Source organism: Lactuca saligna, chromosome 8 (assembly GCF_052625555.1).
Source record: "Lactuca saligna cultivar CGN05327 chromosome 8, ASM5262555v1, whole genome shotgun sequence".
Taxonomy (NCBI): Eukaryota; Viridiplantae; Streptophyta; class Magnoliopsida; order Asterales; family Asteraceae; genus Lactuca; species Lactuca saligna.
The window spans coordinates 206427596-206447307 of record NC_136424.1 but is presented as its reverse complement, the minus strand read 5'-3'; the positions used below and the strand labels follow the sequence as shown (position 1 = coordinate 206447307).

Sequence of the window (19712 nt, the reverse complement as noted above, 5' to 3'; positions counted from 1 at the left end):
CAGTGACCTGGGAGAGGTTCACTACCATGTTCCGAGATGAGTACGTTCCTCAGGTGGAGAGGGAACGTCTGACACAGGAGTTTCTGACCCTCAAGCAGGGTACCGAGTCAGTCACAACTATTACGAGGATGTTTCATGAGAGGGCGATGTTCTGCCCTGAGCACGTGTCCATCGAGCAGGCACGTATGAGCCGTTACCTGAGCATTCTGAGACGGGATATTCGGGAGTTCGCTGCGAACTCCTCGTATCAGACATTTGCCGAGCTTCAGGCAAATGCTCGGAAGAGGGAGATTAAGCTTGAGACTCAGGCCAGGGAGGAGGCGGAGTCTCTGGGGAGGGATCGGCGGCCGGCACAGTCCCAGCCGACAGCCAAGCGGGCCAAGCCCGCTGATCCCCGACCCGGGAGCCAGAAGGGCCGCACTTGTGGAAAGTGCGGCAAGGGTCACGATGGAGTCTGTCGAGCGGGGTCTTGCTACATATGTGGCAAGGAGGGGCATATGGCCAAGGACTGCCCCAAGGGGTTTACAGTATGCTTCCACTATAACCAGACCGGACACCGGAAGGCAGAGTGTCCGCTGCTGCGCGGAGCATCTCAGGGGTCTACTCCCGCCGCCATCAGAGCTACTGCTACAGAGAGTCGGCCCGTGAAGGCCGAGGCACCGAGGGCTCAGGGAAGAGCCTTTCAACTGACTGCGGAAGAGGTCCGCGCTGCACCCGACGTTGTGGCTGGTACGCTTTCTTTTATTATTTACTTATGGTGTCGAGATATTATGCTTATATTATGCTATGCATAGGTACCTTCCTTGTGAATTCTGTACCTGCTTTAGTGTTATTTGACTCGGGTGCGAGTCGATCTTTTGTATCTTTGGCATTTAGTCAGCATATCAGTGTTAGTCGTGGGGCACTGAGTCGGCCCCTGCGGGTTTCCATAGCCGCCGACAGAGTGATTTGTGCCACGGAGGTCCTCCGGGGATGTGTATTGGAGATTTTTGGGGTTGAGTTCCCGATCGACCTGATTCCTATTGCGATGGGTGATGTCTGTGTTATAGTGGGTGTGGACTGGTTGAGCCGATTCGGCGCGGTTATCGATTGCGAGCGTCAGCTGGTGACTATACGAGATCCTAGTGGGGGAGTTCTTTCGGTTTACGGCAAGGGTACACGTTCTGGATCAGCCTTTTGTTCGGCTGCTAGGGCGAGGCAGTGTTTACAGCAGGGCTGTAAGGGTTTTGTGGCGTATGTGATGGATATGCGAGTGATCTCCGAGAGACCGAGTTCGGTGGATGAAGTTCCGGTGGTGCGTGAGTTTCCAGATGTCTTTCCCGAAGAATTACCAGGTGTGCCTCCCGTGAGGCAAGTGGAGTTTGGTATCGATTTGGTTCCGGGAGCCGTGCCTATCGCTAAGGTGCCGTATCGCCTTGCGCCTCCAGAAATGCAAGAGTTATCCTCGCAACTTCAGGAGTTGCTGGGGAAGGGGTTTATTCGGCCGAGTAGCTCGCCGTGGGGAGCACCCATCCTGTTTGTGAAGAAGAAAGATGGCTCGCATCGCATGTGTATTGATTATCGGGAACTGAATAAGTTGACGGTCAAGAACCGTTACCCATTGCCGAGGATCGATGATTTATTCGATCAGTTACAGGGAGCATCTTGGTTCTCCAAGATTGATTTGAGGTCGGGCTATCATCAGGTGAGGGTACGGGACGAGGACGTCCAGAAGATAGCATTCAGGACGCGTTATGGGCATTATGAGTTTGTGGTGATGCCTTTTGGGCTCACCAATGCCCCGGCTGTATTCATGGACCTCATGAACAGGGTATGTCGGCCGATGTTGGATCGGTCGGTGATTGTGTTCATTGATGATATTCTGGTATATTCGAGATCTAGAGAGCAGCACGAGGAGCATTTGAGGGAGGTTCTTGGAGTTTTGAGATCGGAGAAACTTTATGCAAAGTTTTCCAAGTGCGATTTTTGGTTGCGGGAGGTCCAGTTTCTGGGACATCTCGTTAACCAGAAGGGGATATTGGTCGATCCGGCCAAGGTTGACGCAGTGATGAGGTGGGAGGTGCCAAGGTCACCTTCTGAGATCCGGAGTTTCCTTGGGTTGGCAGGGTATTATCGGAGGTTTATTAAGGATTTCTCCAAGATTTCGGTTCCACTCACCAGATTGACCCGGAAGGGTGTTACATTTCTATGGGGTCCCGAGCAGCAGACCTCCTTTGAGACGCTTCGCCAGAGGTTGTGTGAAGCTCCGATATTAGCTCTTCCGGAAGGGATGGAGGGTTTTGTGGTATTTTGTGATGCATCGATTTTAGGACTGGGAGCGGTACTGATGCAGAATGGACATGTGATAGCATATGCATCGAGGCAGTTGAAGCCTCACGAGACGAGGTACCCCACACATGATCTGGAGTTGGGGGCGGTGGTGTTCGCCCTCAAGATTTGGCGGCACTACTTGTATGGGGTTCGATGTACGATTTACACGGACCATAAGAGCTTGAAGTACCTGATGGATCAGCCTAACCTAAACATGCGGAAAAGAAGGTGGTTAGATGTGGTCAAGGATTATGATTGCGAGATTTTGTACCACCCGGGCAAGGCTAATGTGGTAGCCGACGCATTGAGTCGCAGGGCGGAGAGTGCTCCACTACGAAATGTATGTTTGCGACTGACTGTGATAGCTCCAGTTCTGGACGCCATTTGTGGGGCACAGGCCGAGGTTGTGCGTTCGGAGATGCAGAAGAGAGAGCGGGTCGTTGGGTTGGTTTCGGAGTTCGTATCGGATAGTCGAGGCCTTATGACTTATCAGGGCCGGATCTGGGTACCGTTTGTAGGCGGTACACGTACTACATTGATGGAGGAGGCTCATAGATCGAAATTTTCGATCCATCCCGGGGCTACAAAGATGTATTTGGACCTAAGGAAGGAGTATTGGTGGCCTTGTATGAAGAGGGATGTCGCATGGTTTGTCGAGAGGTGTTTGACCTGTCGAAGGGTAAAGGCCGAACACCAGAGACCGCATGGCAAGTTGCAGCCATTGGAGGTTCCCGAATGGAAGTGGGAACAGATCACTATGGATTTCATCACCAAATTGCCGAGGACTGCCAGAGGAGTCGATGCAATTTGGGTGATTGTGGATAGGTTGACGAAGAGCGCTCACTTCCTTGCCATCAGTGAGAGTTCTTCGGCGGAGAAGTTGGCGGAGATTTATGTGAGGGAGGTTGTATCTCAGCATGGGGTGCCGATCTCGATCGTTTCAGACCGCGATGTGCGTTTCACCTCCCGCTTCTGGAAGAAATTTCATGAGGAGTTGGGTACTAGGCTGCATTTTAGTACCGCATACCACCCCCAGACCGACGGCCAGAGTGAGCGGATGATTCAGACACTTGAGGACATGCTTCGGGCATGTGTATTGGACTTTGGGGGTAGTTGGGATACGTATTTGCCTTTGGCGGAGTTTTCCTACAATAACAGCCATCATTCGAGCATCGGTATGCCGCCCTTTGAGCTGTTCTATGGTAGGAGGTGTCGGACTCCCATATGTTGGGGAGAGGTTGGGCAAAGGGTAATGGGCAGTACGGAGATCGTGAATCAGACGACAGAGCAGATACAGCTGGTCAGACAGAGGTTATTGACCGCTCAGAGCCGACAAAAGAGTTACGCGGATAGACGCCGGTCCGAGCTGGAATTTCAGGTCGGCGACTTTGTTCTCCTGAAGGTCTCTCCTTGGAAAGAAGTGATCCGGTTCAGGAAGAGGGGCAAATTGGGGCCCCGGTTTATAGGTCCGTTTCGTGTGATCGAAAGGGTAGGACGGGTAGCCTATCGGCTGGAGTTACCAGCAGAGTTGGGGCAGATTGACAACACTTTTCATGTATCGCAGTTGAGGAAATGTATAGCCGACGAGTCGGCAGTGGTTCCATTAGAGGATATTCAGGTAGATGCAAGCCTGAATTATGCTGAGAGACTAGTGGCTATTAGGGATCGGAAGATCAAGATTTTGAGGAACAAGGAGGTACCCCTGGTATTGGTACAGTGGCAACATCGGAAGGGATCAGAAATGACCTGGGAGCCGGAGGGTATGATGCGGGAGCAGCATCCGGAGCTATTTTAGAGCGAGACTTCGAGGGCGAAGTCTAGTTCTAGTGGGGGAGAGTTGTAACATCTGGATTTTTACCAGGTATTTTGTAAATCTAATTCTGTCATATTGTGAGAGGGACTCGGCGAGTTGGAGCTCAGACTCACCGAGTAGAGACGCGGAATGGAACGTTGGTGCGCGCCTGGACTCGGCGAGTCTGTGCTGTGTAATGAAACCCTAAATCTCCGGGTTTGAGGCCTATTTAAAGGGCCTTATGGCCGTCATTTGTGCTCACCCAACCCTCAGTGAGTAACCCTTGTGTTCTTGAGCTATTTGTGAAGAGAAAGGAGCCATTCTTGATCTTGTGTGTGTTATCTAGCAAGAAGAAGGAGACCCTAGGCAAGAGGAAGCAAAGGAGGTTGCTATTTCGTGGATTTGGAGCTTAGATCATCACTCTAGAGTTATTATCTCGGACCATTTTCTGTTTAGTGAAGCATGATGCAATTTACGGCTTGTGGTGGTCATTTATGGGATGATTTGATGCCCATTGGTTCCCTCTTTGAGTTGAGGCCATGGATCTGGATCCATAGAGGTCCAGAGAGCCTCACTCATCAAGCTTTATGAGTGACAATAGAGTCTTTGGCCTTGTGTTGTAGTATTTGAGTCATAAACATCATATATGGTCATATAAAGGTTGTATGTGCATCAAGATTGTAACTTTACGTGCTAAATGAGCTTGGAGGGACTGGATCTATGGATTAATGAACTGGATCTGACCTTTAGAGCAAGATTGAGTCAGTGCATGGCATGGACTCGTCGAGTCCGAAGAACAGACTCGGCGAGTAGCATGAATGTTGCCCGACCACTCTGTGAGTGGCCTCGCCGAGTTGGGAAAGGTGGACTCAGTGAGTCAAGGGGGAGTCAGAATGGACAGGTGGACTGAGTCTAGCTGGACTCGCCGAGTTGTTCTTGGGACTCGGCGAGTTGAGTTGTGGTGGCCCCACAACTCGTGCCAGGTGGAACTCATCGAGTTGAGGGAATGCTCGACGTGTCAAGGGAGGATTCCAGGGAAATTGGTGTACATGCCCAGACTCGCCGAGTCGCCTGGGTACTCGCCGAGTCCGGTCAAAGTTGACCGTTGACCGTTGACCAGCGCTGACCTAGATTGACTTGTTATAGTGTGGTCAACCCCAGAGGGGAAAGTGTTAATTAGAGGTGTATTGTGCTATAGGGGGACGGCAGCTCGACAGGTCGAGTGATTAGCGATTTCAGGTTTACGATTTACCGAGACACGCGAGGTGAGTCTTCTCACTATACTTTACCTTGAGTAGGTAACCAGAGTTATGTGATAGAGTATTTGTATGCTATGTATGTTATGTGTTGTACTGCATTACTTCTATGTGTTTGATGCTATGCATGTTTACAGAGTTAGAACCGGAAGGTTCACAGAGTTAGAACCCGAGGGTTCACAGAGTTTGGGTGCACGGACCCACAGAGTTATAGCCTCGAGTGGCTAATATGTGTTATATGTAGTATTTTGGGGAACTCACTAAGCCTTGTGCTTACAGTGTTGATGTTATTGTTTCAGGTACTAGTGACGACCGCGGGAAGGTGCCGACTTGATCCGTACACACACACATTCGGAGCTTGATATCATGATCTTGGGATTTTGTATTGTCTTGTTTGGATAATTAAAATGGTTGTTTAATGAATATCAATGGAATTATGTTTTATAAAAATTGAAAATTTTGTTTTGAAAATTTTCGGTGTTACACCTAATATAAATAGTAACCATAGACCTCCGTAGATGGTCATCGACCACTGGTGTTAATCAGATGGGATTCGGAATGGTTAGTCCCGCCTAGATATCGATCTACCTAATATAAATAGTAACCATAGACCTCCGTAGATGGTCATCGACCACTGGTGTTAATCAGATGGGATTCGAAATGGTTAGTCCCGCCTATATATTGATCTACCTAATATAAATAGTAACCATAGACCTCCGTAGATGGTCATCGACCACTGGTGTTAATCAGATGGGATTCGGAATGGTTAGTCCCGCCTAGATATCGATCTACCTAATATAAATAGTAACCATAGACCTCCGTAGATGGTCATCGACCACTGGTGCTAATCAGCGGGGTTCAGAATGGTTAGTCCCGCCGAGATATCCCATTGAACCGGGATAGGAAAGATAATTTACACAGAAAGTACTAATAAATCATTCTCGTAGTTCTAAGTACAAGTATCCAAGTAAGTGAATACAGGATAATGCACCTATGTAACAGTGTTCATGTATGGTATTCATGTAGTGTGTTCATGTATCAGGTAAGTATATGTAAACATGTTCATGTATCAGGTAAGCATATGTAGATGTACTCATGTATCAGGTAATGTACTGGTATAGGCTCATGAATGAACTGATTCTTGTGTGATTCCTTGTAATAGGAAAGATGTTTGATATCTTCAAATTATCCCTATGATAATTTACTGAAAGGTAATTGGTTGTTCAAGTAGGTTTGTACACACTTACTACTCAAGGGTGTGGGAAACTAAATGAAAGATGTAAACTATAACAACAATACATATATAAGATTATAAGTGTATATGCACAGTTTAGTTCAAGAATGTAAAATAGTTTTGCAAGACATCTAAGGGTTTTGAACAAATATAAAAGTGATGTGATGTCATTTTGATAACCATTTCAAAAGTAATACATTTGATAACAAAGTATTTTAAAGATAGAAAACCATTTCATGCATCACATTTTGTAGTATGTGAAATCTGTTGAATGAAAACACAGTTATAAAATACATATAGATGATTTAATAACATGTTGTTTTCTACTTGTACTCCCCCCATTAAAGCATTTAAAATCATTTAAAACATTGATTAGGGGTATGAACTCACCTGTAGTAAGTGATTGGAATTGAACGGAAGGTTATCATAAGGAATGATCGGACAAGTGCTTGGTGTCAAGTGAAGACTTTAGACACACACAATGATCCCAATTACATATGAAGACATATGTATATAAATAATTAGTGATTAAAACACTAATTATACAAGTATAAGCATTTTAATGCGAGGAAAACGCTTTTGGTCAAGTGTTAGGAGGCAAATGAGTTGCAACAAAGGAGTGCAAGACCTCTAATGGGAGTTTATGGTCAAATGACCATATGTTTTGGAGTTTATGGCCCAGGGGAGTAAAATCCTCGGCGTAAACTCTCAATAATGTCCCTAAATGAAGCCTAACATTTATACAACTCATGTGGTGAATTGCATCAAGGGTTAAACAAGTGTTTGGGCTTCCTATTAACTCCTTTGAGGAGTTCACGGCCCTAGGACCATATCCCATGGAGATTACAGCCGTAATCTCCCTTGGGGAAAGGTTTATGGTTTTTTCAAGTCTCTAATTTAACAAGGAATGAATCTAGGCAATTGTTCTTGGCTTTAGAAGAGTTTATGGCACCATTTGGCACCATTTTATGGAGTTCACGGCCCTAGAACCTTTTGGTCCGTGAACACCTTACTCTTGGTGTTCTAAGTGTTTTAGCTAGCCCTAAACTCATTTAGGTACATGCCTAAATTAGTCTCTTAGCTTAGGGAGGGTTTTTAAGGCATTTTGGCACTTAAACATGGAGTTCACGTCCCAAGAACTTTCTTGGTCGTGAACTCACTTTCTCCTTTGATTCTTAATTGTTTTGTGGTCTAAAACGTGTAATGGTAGTCCCTATGTTGAGTTTTAAGGCTTTAAAGGACATTGGGACACTTTTGGCCCTTAAAATGGAGTTTACTCTCCGCGTGTTCTTGGGAGGTAAACTCCCAAATCTTGGGGTTTTGGTCCGATTTTGATGTTATAAACTACAATCTAAGCTATATATTATAACTAGATAGAAGTACTCACTATTTAGGATAAAAACCCGAAGATCCGTAAGAGAGAATTCGGCTTTTCTCTGGTTGGAAATGCAACTAATGAATGAATATGATTCAATTTTCTATTTATAGTCCTGAGATTTTTGGCAGAAAATATTTTATTCCCGGAATGAACTCTAATATCACAGAGTATTGAAATACCAGTGTTGCACAAAACCCTAGTGCATCCACTCTCCTGATATCTCCTTAAGTGTAAATCCTGAAAAACTCAAACTTATACCCAAAGTTTAGAATTTCACTGAAACTGTTCTAGCTTCTATTGGTTTGATATTGTTTGCTAAGAATGGAGATTTCAGGTTGTCACATGCACAATCCCTCGTACAAGCCATACCTTTGTTATTAATGAAAGAATGGTGCTTGGATCTTATGAGTTAATATATAAGAGATTGAAAGCCTTTATTTTTAAGCTAGTTTTTACTCTCTTTCTCTCATTGATGATTTTTCCTTCTCTCCCCCACTCTCTTTCAGTCTTTCTCTCTAAAGTAGACTACTGGAAGTATTGGGTGCTTATAAAGTGCTTTTCCTCCAAGACTTATTTTTGCTAAATTCTTAAAGGCTTCATAAGTATTATTACAAGAGAGAGATAGCATTCTTCGTGATTCAAACTTTTTGGTTGATACCTCTAGATAAGATCAAGCTTCTTATCTTTTGCCATCTTCATCAAATCCCCAATTGCCAAGTGGGATCAAAGTCTTCAAAGGTTGCTATCTGATTATCCTATGGTTGTTTTATAATTTTTCAAACTCATGTAAATGGATCTTAGGTGGGTTTGCTTTAAAATGGTCTTAAAATAATAACTATTTTAAAATCATTTCTATTTTCCGTTATACGATAAATAGATCGTTTTTAGCTGTCAAAACTCATTAGTCGTATCATAATCTCTTTTACATGTTAGAATGATTTCTTTAATGTTTGGTAACATTTGGTTTAAAAAAAATGATTGGTATTTCGTTTGGCAAAGAAATCACAAAATATATTTTCTATGACAACTTGTAGTTTTATAATTGTTATTTTTATGCAACCAAAAATTTCATGTATTTTGGTTGTATAAAATTGTCACAGAAAAACAAAGTGTTTGTATTTTTATTTCATATGATGATGTTGTGTATAAACAAGACATTAAAACACATGTATTGTTGTGGTTGTTATTTATTTATTCATGAAGATGTAATTGAGAAATACATATTTTTTATTTGTTTATTTTGTATGTAAAAAAATTAGTTTAAACTAATTTATTCTTTTTTTCAAATGTGACCAGTTTGAAGAAATTACCATCTTTGGAAGATTATTCAATGTCTTAACCACTTAAGACTATAATCCTCACCTTGAGTTTGTAATCATAGTTTTGAGCTTAATTATGGTCTTAATGGTTTAAGTCTCATGATCTATACAATAAAAGACAGGAAGAAAGTATGACCTTTTCCCCCTCGGGAAAACTGCTAGTGTCTAAGGCATTAGCAAGATCTACTAACCAATACTTGCTCATGATCAGGTCCTTCTCACTGAAGTACTCTGGATCCCCGCATGCCTGGAACTCCCTGAAAGTCAATGAACGTACCCCAATCAAAGCCACCATCTCATAACGGAAAGAGCCCAAACGCTCCTCCAACACCTCCATGATACCCTCCTTGATCGTACCAAAGATCATAAGATTCTGCTTGAGTATGATGCGGGTAATCTTAGACGAAATGAACTCCCACATCTGCTCGTCCATCTGTCCGACTCCAGAGCCTGAACCAAAATTACTGCTAGAACCTCCTCGTGTGGCCACCATACTGAAAATAGACCACGCAAACCATCAGAACATGAATACATAATATCGAGGAGTCTCATGCTCTACAAGTTTCCTGGAATCATCATAACTTTCCTTGGCTCGAGTACGGATCGTCTGCTTCCAGTAGTATGGGCCCATACTACCTTCCAAATCTATCCATCCTTTCCTCAAGGGTTGCCTTGAATCCTCCAAGCCACTTCCTACCTATACATACAATCCTCAACAAGATAGGACTCTTAGCACTAAATCTATTCCTAGGCTTTCCTAGGGAAATCACCACATTACTCTCCGCCATCAGTTGCAGAAGGAACTCCACTTAACCTCCTTTAACTTGCTCATGAATACAATTACATATCGCCGACACCAGATAATTCTTCGAATGAAAGGTGTCACACTACAACGGTTGGACTCAAACAAGAGCTAATGGGAACTTAGTTTCTTCGCTTACTAGTTAGTTGGAGCTAATGGGAACTCCTAAAAAGCACAAAGGAAGTAGCATTCAAGCATTGAGTAATCAGAACAAGCATAACCTAAACAGACTATCCTATCACCGACTGATCAGTACTAGCATGCAAGTGTACTAGCTCATAAAATAGGCATATAAAGGAATCTATGCTAGCAGTCTATCATGCAAATCCTGAGAAAATCCTTAACCCTAACTAGCATGCGATTTACAAAATCACAAATCAAAGCATATCATAAAACATGTATGGGTATTTTGGGAAAACTTACTTGAGCTCGGTCGATTGCATGCACCACACCCTTTTTCTTTTATTAGAAAACCTTTTTTTTATAAAACATTTCTTTTGAAAATTCAACAAAACCCTCAGTTTGAGTTCAGGCACACCCAAGCGTGTGTCTGAATCCTTCAAATTAAGGCTTTGATACCAACTTGTAACATCCCAAAAAAACAAGAATAAAAATTTTGATTTTGAAATCAATAAAACCATCATCCAAACAACGTCATAGACATCATGGTGAATTAAAGTGTATCAATATCATCCAAGTACATCAGAGTAATATAAAAATATGAAACGGAGTGGTGTGTGCACTGCAATCATCCTGGGTGCTTCCATTTTGAACCAGAACTACCTGAAATATAAACTGAAAACTGTAAGCACAAAGCTTAGTGAGTTCCCCAAAATACCACATACCATAATTATCAAACATATAATGGGCCCCACTCGTCATCGAGCCTCGCCCAACATCGGATCCCGCTCGGTGAACAAATCAGTCAGTCATCAGGCCCAGCTAGGCATCAGGCCTGACCGATATACATATAGACATATAAAAATATAATCATACAAACATATGTAATAATCACAAAGATAAATAGCATACAAGATAGTCATCGTGCCCTACCCGATAAACATATAAACACATATCACATGCAAGAGTCACACAAACAAATAGAAACCTTACATAACAAACCATGGGCCAACATTTGTGCCTTCGACCCGCTAAACATAGTGAAGAAAATCACCTCAAACTGCTGAATCTTTAAGATAAAATCTCAGTCTGTTGGTTCAGAAAATCCCCGCGCTTCAATCATCAATAATACCCAATTAATAATTGGGTCTTAATCCAAAATCAATAGTCTAGTTCACTTGTCCAACATCCAAGATAAAAGACCATTTTACCCTTTTTCCTACTTGGCCCAAAATCAAGGCCCAACCCTTTGCTCACTAAAGGCCCAATTTCCTAAGTGACACCCAAAGCCTAAATGGCCCAATCTAGAAAAGCCCAAAATCCATAAATTATCCATAGGAGTTAAGGGGCCAAGCCCAAACAAAACATAGCCCAAAAAACCCAAACCACAATTCCTTCGGCCCAGACTAGCATATAACCAACATACCAGGCTCGTACGGCCTGCGTACGCGATCGATGCAGAAACGGGTTTGCAGCCAGTACACTCAACGTACCCAAAAGTACACCCCGCGCATTGGCCTGATCCCAACCCTTTGGTCAAATGACTTAATCAATTCAAAACTTATTATTCAATCCACAAGATATCATCATATGAAGGTCCTAATCCATAAAGTCGAAGGCTTTAAGCCTTTGCATGGCTAAAAACACCCTAAGCTCCAATTCTAGCATCTTAGCTCCATGAAATAAGGCATCAACTTTGCATGGTTGCACAAAACCCATCAATGTGACGTTTTTATGCATTAGGGACCTCTAAAACGTCCAAATCTAGAGGCTAAGCTCATGGAGTAACCTCTACTCACAAGGACAAACCAAAAGGGCTAAAATAAGCCATAAATCACTCCAAACTAGATCTACACAAGGAGTTGTCAAGCTAAGAACTTCATACCTTCAATGTCTTGAAAAATAGATGATAGTTCTTGATCTCTAAGCTTCACTCCAAGCAATGAATCTTCAATATCCTTTTATCACTTCAAAATGCACAAGAAAACACTAATATCCTTTAATCACTTCAAAGAGCACTAAAATCGTGGCTAAGGGTAGAGATTAGGGTTTAGGAGATATGGAGGCTAATAAGAAGCAAAGTTCATAGGACTTAATGAGATTATATAGGGGTAAAAACCTAAAAATTAGGGCTTCTAGCTGGCTGGAGTAAGCCACACATTTTCCTATGTACATGGGTGCATCCGCGATCCATCAGAGAGCTAGTACACTCAGCGTACCCATAGGGTACACCCCACATACTAAACTAGGGATTGAAATGAAAGCTTTTTTCATAAAGTGTGGGTGGGGGTGTTAAAGGAAACATACAAATACTTTTGAATGTTAGACGCTAATGAGATCTTTAAAGCACCATGATGAGGTCATCATCATAAACACAAGTTGAGTCTATCAATTCCAATATAATATGCAACATACTTGGGTTTCCTTTTGACTCATCAAATAACAAGACTTAACTCAACAAAAAAAACCATAAGCGATGTGTAACTTTTGTGACTAGATTATTAGCTCGTGAAGGAACCGAATCATATATATATGGTTGTTTTAATCTATTTTTCAGGTCATTTGGCAGACATCTAATTTTAGTTTTTATCTAACCAAAATTCTACAATAAAGAAGACAATTAAACATGTTTTTTCAAAATCAAACCATAGATTATGCATGCATCATATCACTTCCAAGTTGGCTATAAAGGTTACTATCCATGTTAGACATGTGTTCACTTTGTATTGTTCGTTTAATATATTTTTATCGTTTTTCATAAATATACTTTTTAAAAATTTTCATTTTTACTTGAATTGTATTTTTTTTTTTTTTAAATTTTAATAGGTATCTTGGTATACCTATAACGATCCTGAGTTTAAAAGAAGATTTAGTTCTCTTTTTTGGAATTTAAATATGGATAAATTAGAATTGAAGAAAGCTAGAACTCCTTAATATATGTTTTCCATATAAGGACCATATGTGGTTTAAGGATATGTTTCATCCAAGGTATTTTTGGATTCTTGCATGTTTTAAAAATGTTCCAATCTCTAGTCTTATAAGGATTACATCCTGTTTAAAGAGTGAGAATGCATATTTTTAATAAATAGTAAATCATGAGACATATTTTATGAATTTTATGATTGCCTTTGAATCGCCTATGGAGAAGCACAGGCACAACTAAAGTCTTTTAGATTTTAAGGATGTTGAACAATCACAAACAAGCTGAGTATTCTTGATATTGAAGACAACGCATACATATATTAGCATAATAAGTTATTTTGGCGTTTTTTTGTATTAGACCTTATGTTTAGCTCATTAGCTAGGTCCCAAATTTTTCTAATAAAAAATGTAAACCTAGCCATTTGTTCTCTATATTATTATTAGTTATATGTAGATTGTTATTAGTTTTCATTGTATCAGTGTTCGACCGTCTTTTATGATTATTTGTTATGTTTTTTTTGTTAAATTCATTTCTGCATTCCTTGTGGTTTGTTTTGTTTGAATTTGTCATTTTGAGGGTTTTGATTGTTGTTGATTATTTCACCACCTTTTGGTATGACTTGTTCGTTTTTCATCGCTTTCGCGTTGCGATTTGTTATATCGCGCAGTGAAAATACCTTTTGATCGATATTTTCGATGTGATTTTTTGAATCTCGTCGCAATTTGTGAATCTCACTGCGATCGTGGGTATGATTTTCTAATTTGTTTATGTATTTTATTTGATTTGATTTGTTTGAATTATTTGTTTTTGGGGTTTCGATTGTTGCCGTTCTTAGTTTTTCTTTTCACACAATAATATTGGGTTTTTCGTTTGGGTTGTTTTTCCATATTACGTATTCTTGATGCAATTTTGGTAATCGCGCCACGATTTGGGATTCTTTTGCATATTACGTATGCGCGATGGGTGAAATCACGACACGTTTTCTATATGTTGTTTCACTGTTCATTGTTTGTAATGTTGTACTATTCATCACTAGTGTTCATCGTTTGTTCGTTTTGTTTATTGTTCAAAGTTTTGTTTGTTTGGTTGCCCCTATTTGTCCGTATTCGTTGTTGATATTAGTTTGCTTTTATTACATATTTTTTTTTTCAATTGTGAAACCTAACTGAAAGTTTTATTACACTTTTCTTTAGTTGCCGGAACTCTTGAAAAATTGTTTGTCAAAAGTTTCCTACTCTCCTTGTTCTTAATGTTTTCAATTCAATTCTTGTTCTTTTTTTTTTGGTTTATTTTGAAAGTTTCTTAAAAAAAAACAAGGTTTTATTATTTTGGATGATTAGCCTAATCTATGCCGTTCTATTCTTCATTTTTTTCTTTACTTTTGCAAGAATGTCGCTTCATGTAAAGAGCAATTATAATTCTTTTGTCTTACGTTCTTGTTACAAATACAGTTTGTTAAGAGTTTTAATGTTAAAAAAAACATATGCTATGCTTCGTTTGGTATTAATTTAAAAAAGTTTTCTTGTTCTTTTGTTTTTGTTTTGCTCTTGCAATCACTCCATTTTGTGCTTTTTTTAGTTTTTGATTTGTTATTTCTAGCATTCTTGTTCTAGTTTAATTCATTTGTTTGTTTTCCAGTTGTAGTTTCCATTTCCAATTTATGTTATAAAAGTATCTGATTCAGGATTGTTTTCGTTTGGTCGTATTTGCTTATGTTCTAATTTTGTTTCACATCTCTATTTATTTTTATTTTTCTGTTGGTTTTTGCTTTTTTTCGGTGTTGCTGTTGTTTGGCAACATCTCAATGCTTTTTTGCTCAAGCATATTGTGAGTTCGAGGGAGGGAAAGAGGATAAGGAGGATTAGGTACAATAGTTTAGTATAGTGCACATTTGCATATTGAGTTTTCTTTGTTGTAATGCTTCAACTAGTATCTTTGGGGTTTGTTTGTATGCTACATAAATGCAAATTGTTTTCGAACACTTTCATGCATATTGTTTGTTTTGACCGCTTTCATGTAGATTGTTTGGTTTTGGCTGCTTTTGTGCAAATTGTTTGGTTTTGGATGTTTTCATGCAAGTTGTTTGGTTGTGTTGCTTCTCTTGAAGACTTTTTTTTTGGGTATTTTGCTTATATGAAGATTGTTCGCCGCTACTGGAATGCATATTGTTTGGTTGCTTGTGGATATGAATATTTGCTAAGGTACACTCAACTTCTTTTTCGTTTCTTTGAAGACAAACTCTCAATGCTTGTTTTCATCGCATTGAAGGGGATGTTAGCATAATAATTTTTTTGGGCTCTTTTTGTATTAGACTTTATGTTTAACCCATTAGCTAGGTTAATCCTAGATAGTTTTCCTATTTATAGTCTTATTTATCTTTTTTTGTAGTTAATAATTCTCTATAAACCGTTTCTCTCTCTCTCTCTTTCTCTCTCTCTCTCTCTCTCTCTCTCTCTATATATATATATATATATATATATATATATATATATATATATATATATATATATATTATTAGTTATCTATGGATTGTTATAAGTTTTCAACAAACAGTGTGAACGTATTTGTTACAGAACGTTTGAGAGCTTTTAACTTCTAATGTTTGACAAAACGCTTTAAACAAAACATTTCGTTTGAAACTACAAACTTTTAGCGTATAGTTTAAACAAAACGCTCCAAATCTAAAAGCTATTTCACTTAGCGTTTAACAAAATGCTACGGGTTAGTTTTGTCAAACACGTCCTATCCGCAAACAGTTTTCGATAATGTGATTTTCATATTAAGTTACTAAAAATACAATGTTATTTGAAGTACTTAATTATTTCGGGTTTGTGTGTATCTAGCAAAAAGCGTAGATTAATGGACTTTATGATAGGAAAAACTAATACATTGATTGTGAAAGAAAAGATACATGATTTGGGTGATTAAGAAGACAAAATAGATATGTGAAGACGATATATGTGATACATCCAAACCATCGTGATCACAAAACAAACAGGCAATCCTTTCGTTTCTTTTTGATTTTTGCGAATGATATCATAAATAGACAATTAAAATGAAGGGAATTTAACAAATCATTGTGACGAATTAATTACATTTTGATAAATTTAATTAATAATAAAGAAACAATCTTCATCAAGCAGTGGGAACCATTGGAGATCATATGATTGGATTCTAGTTTAAGAACATCTTTGCAATCATACATCCTGTTAGCAAGGAAATCACAATCACGATCATTAGGTTTATGTGACACAGCAAATCAGTAATAAGCTCATGAAGATTGATCTTACCAATAAGAGTGTTGTTGATGAAGATCAAGGGTTTAATGGCTTTGTTAGTTAATCATAAGTTGTTCTTGAGCATTAGCATGATCAGAAATGGGCGAATCATGATGATGGGTTGCATTTGATCCATTTTCCATCTTTTTGTTCATGTTTTGTTGGTAATACATCTGCTTAAGCCTCTCTATTTCTCCCTTCAATGCTTCTTGATGAGCTGCATTCGTTTTATAAAACAATATCATAAACAAAAAAGATTTACAAGAATATATATATATATATATATATATATATATATATATATATATATATATATATATATATATATATATATTAAAGTTGATATGGTAGCCTGTTTGTATAAATTAAATAAAAGATATGGAATCAGAAGTGTATCGTGGAGTAACATGCACTGCATGAACATGTTAATATGCACTTTGAGTTATTATATACTATATTTGATGAATTGTAAAGTAGAATATAAAAATGAAATACTTATTATTAATTTAAAAGTTATACTTCATATTTTTTGATATATATATTTTTTTATAATTTAGATTTACATAACTTGTTATTTATATCAAAATTCTATATCATGATCATAGTATATTGTTTTAGAGTTTTATTATCTATTTAAATAATACTAGAAAATACATTATCCAGAACTCCAAACGTGTGAGAAAAAGACAAAAAGTAAGATAACTTTGTTTATTTTTTCCATCTTACTTTCATTTATTTCTAACACAATATTTTATTTTTAATCAAATCTTAATAAGATATTATACTCTAAAACTATATCAATTATCAAGTTATCAATTGTAATTTGAAATTGTTTTTGTGATGAAGATATTATTATGTAGAAAATTAACTAAATATAGCAATGAATTTTGTTATTTGGATTAAATCGTAGTCTTCAGATATAATTTTCAACTTATAATGATTCAACAGAAAGAAATAAAGTAAAATTTCATAGTAAACAATCAATTATGAATATACATATATCATTGCAATTAATCCTACTTTTTAACAATTATATATATTGCAAATTTTCATTTATATGTATATATAAATAAAGATTGATTAATTTGAATAAATTATACATACCATCTTTAAATATCTTGTCCTGAGAGAGAGCAGCAATCCTTTGTTTTAGAACACTGTTATCCACGTTTAGAACCAATCGTTGATGGTCCAAATATGCTACCCTTGGTGATAGCACTGATACTTCTGCCTTTTAATTGTTACAAAATTATAAATTTATAAATCTTTCTGGATTTAATTATTCATAAAAAAACTATATACGTTTATAAATTTTAAAGAAACAGATTAAAAACATACTTGTAAAGAATTAACACTGCGTTCTAGCTCCGATATGTACTGCAATTTCCTCACCCTTGATCGTTGAGCAGATTGCCGATTCGCCAGAATTCTATGAGGAAAAATACTTAAAATTTCACTCTCAATTCAGAAAAATAAAAAGGATTTAATTTGTAATTTGTAAATGAACATAAATTATACGTAATTACCTTTTTATCCTTTTGGGATCAAAAATCTTGTCGTTTGAATTATCCATAATCGTTCCTGCATGGGGATTGAACTGTGTATCGGATTTCCATGAACTCTCTTCTTCCTCGATCTGCTGCTGATCATTCATGCTGTTATGATCTGATGGCGACGAAGGATTTGAGCATGAAACTGTGGGCCCAGTCCCGTTTTCATCGTCAATAAACATAGACATGAACTGTTCCTCATCAAACCGGTCAAATTCCGTAGCTGCACCACCGCCATTGCCGCTTCTTGACCCTGGTGCAGATGATCTCCGGCAATTGTCCTCCCCCATCATCGGGATCTCTAGGAAGGCGGCGGAGTCACTGACGGATCGGCGGTGGGAGCCTCGTTTGGTTGATGAGAAGTCCAAGAAATCGTCCACCCATGACGGATCCATTTGGGTGGTGGCCGCAGCGGTTGTAGGTGGTGGCAAATGCTCAGTAGACGGTAGCTTTTGGTGGTGGTGGTAGTTTTCCGACCAGTTTTGTGGCACTTTTGGAGGCAGGTGTGCCATTTCTATCTCCCTTGAAAATTTAGTGCAAATGTAGAGAAAAATAAGTGAACCAATAACCAAACAAAGCAAGCTGCATTGTATATATATGTAAAAGACACTAAAGGATTCCCATGTGCATATGTTCTTTTAATTATTATTTTATGTCTGGTTTAAACGGAAAATGTTCTTCTTCTACACTTTTCTTTAAATTTTACGGCAAAGATAGAGTAATACAGAGATTACATTACATTTTTTGGATAAATCTCTTTGGAAACACAATACAACACTAAATTTTTTGTGAGACTGTAATTTTATTTAATCCAGATAAAGGTGTATAGATATATTAAAAGAGTTGATATATAACTAACTATAAAAGCATTAATCAAGATAATACATTAAATGCATATATATATATATATATATATATATATATATATATATATATATATATATATATATATATATATATATATATATATATATATATATATATATATATATATATATATATATGAAAATAAGTTCAAATAAAAACACTAAATAACATTAAAGTATAAAAATATTATATTTATATTATTATTCTACAATGAATGTTGTATATGTGTATTATTAAAGTAATTTTAATATGAATATTAACATTTAATTATTTATATTTTCATTAGAATGTTCTTATTATATTATAAATTTTATGTATGTGTATTATTTTAGAAATTCTAATATTAGTTTTAACGTGTGATTATTAATTTATTCATTGCTGAATAATGACATAAAATTGGGGATACAAAATTCGTTACAGAATAATAATATGAAAATAGTGTTTTTAAGTTTTCACACTATTTACTGTTTTTTTTAACCATCCCACACACACACACACATACACACACACAGATATATATATATATATATATATATATATATATATATATATATATATATATATATATATATATATATATATATATATATATATGACACGACTCATTTGAGATTCTAAAAAAACAGAGATTTTGAGATTCACAATCAATCATATATTTCTGATTTGCTCATCTAACGCTCCATTATACCGGCAACATCGAGGTGTGCCTAATCATAAATGATTATATGACAGAGAGGTATAGTCATATATGATTATATATGTTTATACATATATGCTTAACCATAAATAATTATACATATATGTTTATTAACAGATTAAGTAATAATATATGATTATGGTGGATGGTAGTAGAGGTAGTGGTGTTGGTAGAGGTGTCGGTGGT

General features: G+C 37.9%; 1 protein-coding gene across 1 annotated transcript; it reads right to left on the bottom strand.

Moving 5' to 3' along the window:
• Positions 1 to 16076: 16076 nt before the first annotated feature.
• Positions 16077 to 18540, bottom strand: LOC145011245 (basic leucine zipper 34-like). The gene is made up of 5 exons (XM_078969922.1): positions 17939 to 18540; positions 17751 to 17841; positions 17517 to 17643; positions 16425 to 16629; positions 16077 to 16340 (listed from the first exon to the last, which is right to left on the bottom strand). Exons 1-4 carry the CDS (start codon positions 18472 to 18474, stop codon positions 16469 to 16471), a joined length of 915 nt encoding a protein of 304 aa, XP_078826048.1. The 5' UTR covers positions 18475 to 18540; the 3' UTR covers positions 16077 to 16340; positions 16425 to 16468.
• Positions 18541 to 19712: the final 1172 nt, after the last annotated feature.

Excerpts from the sequence above, each read along its gene's own strand:
- LOC145011245 (XM_078969922.1), bottom strand. The coding sequence starts at position 18,474 with ATGGCACACCTGCCTCCAAAAGTGCCACAAAACTGGTCGGAAAACTAC. Across the intron at positions 17,644-17,750 it reads GCAGTGTTAATTCTTTACAA|GCAGAAGTATCAGTGCTATC; the intron begins GTATGTTTTTAA and ends AACAATTAAAAG. Across the intron at positions 16,630-17,516 it reads GGACAAGATATTTAAAGATG|CTCATCAAGAAGCATTGAAG; the intron begins GTATGTATAATT and ends AAACGAATGCAG.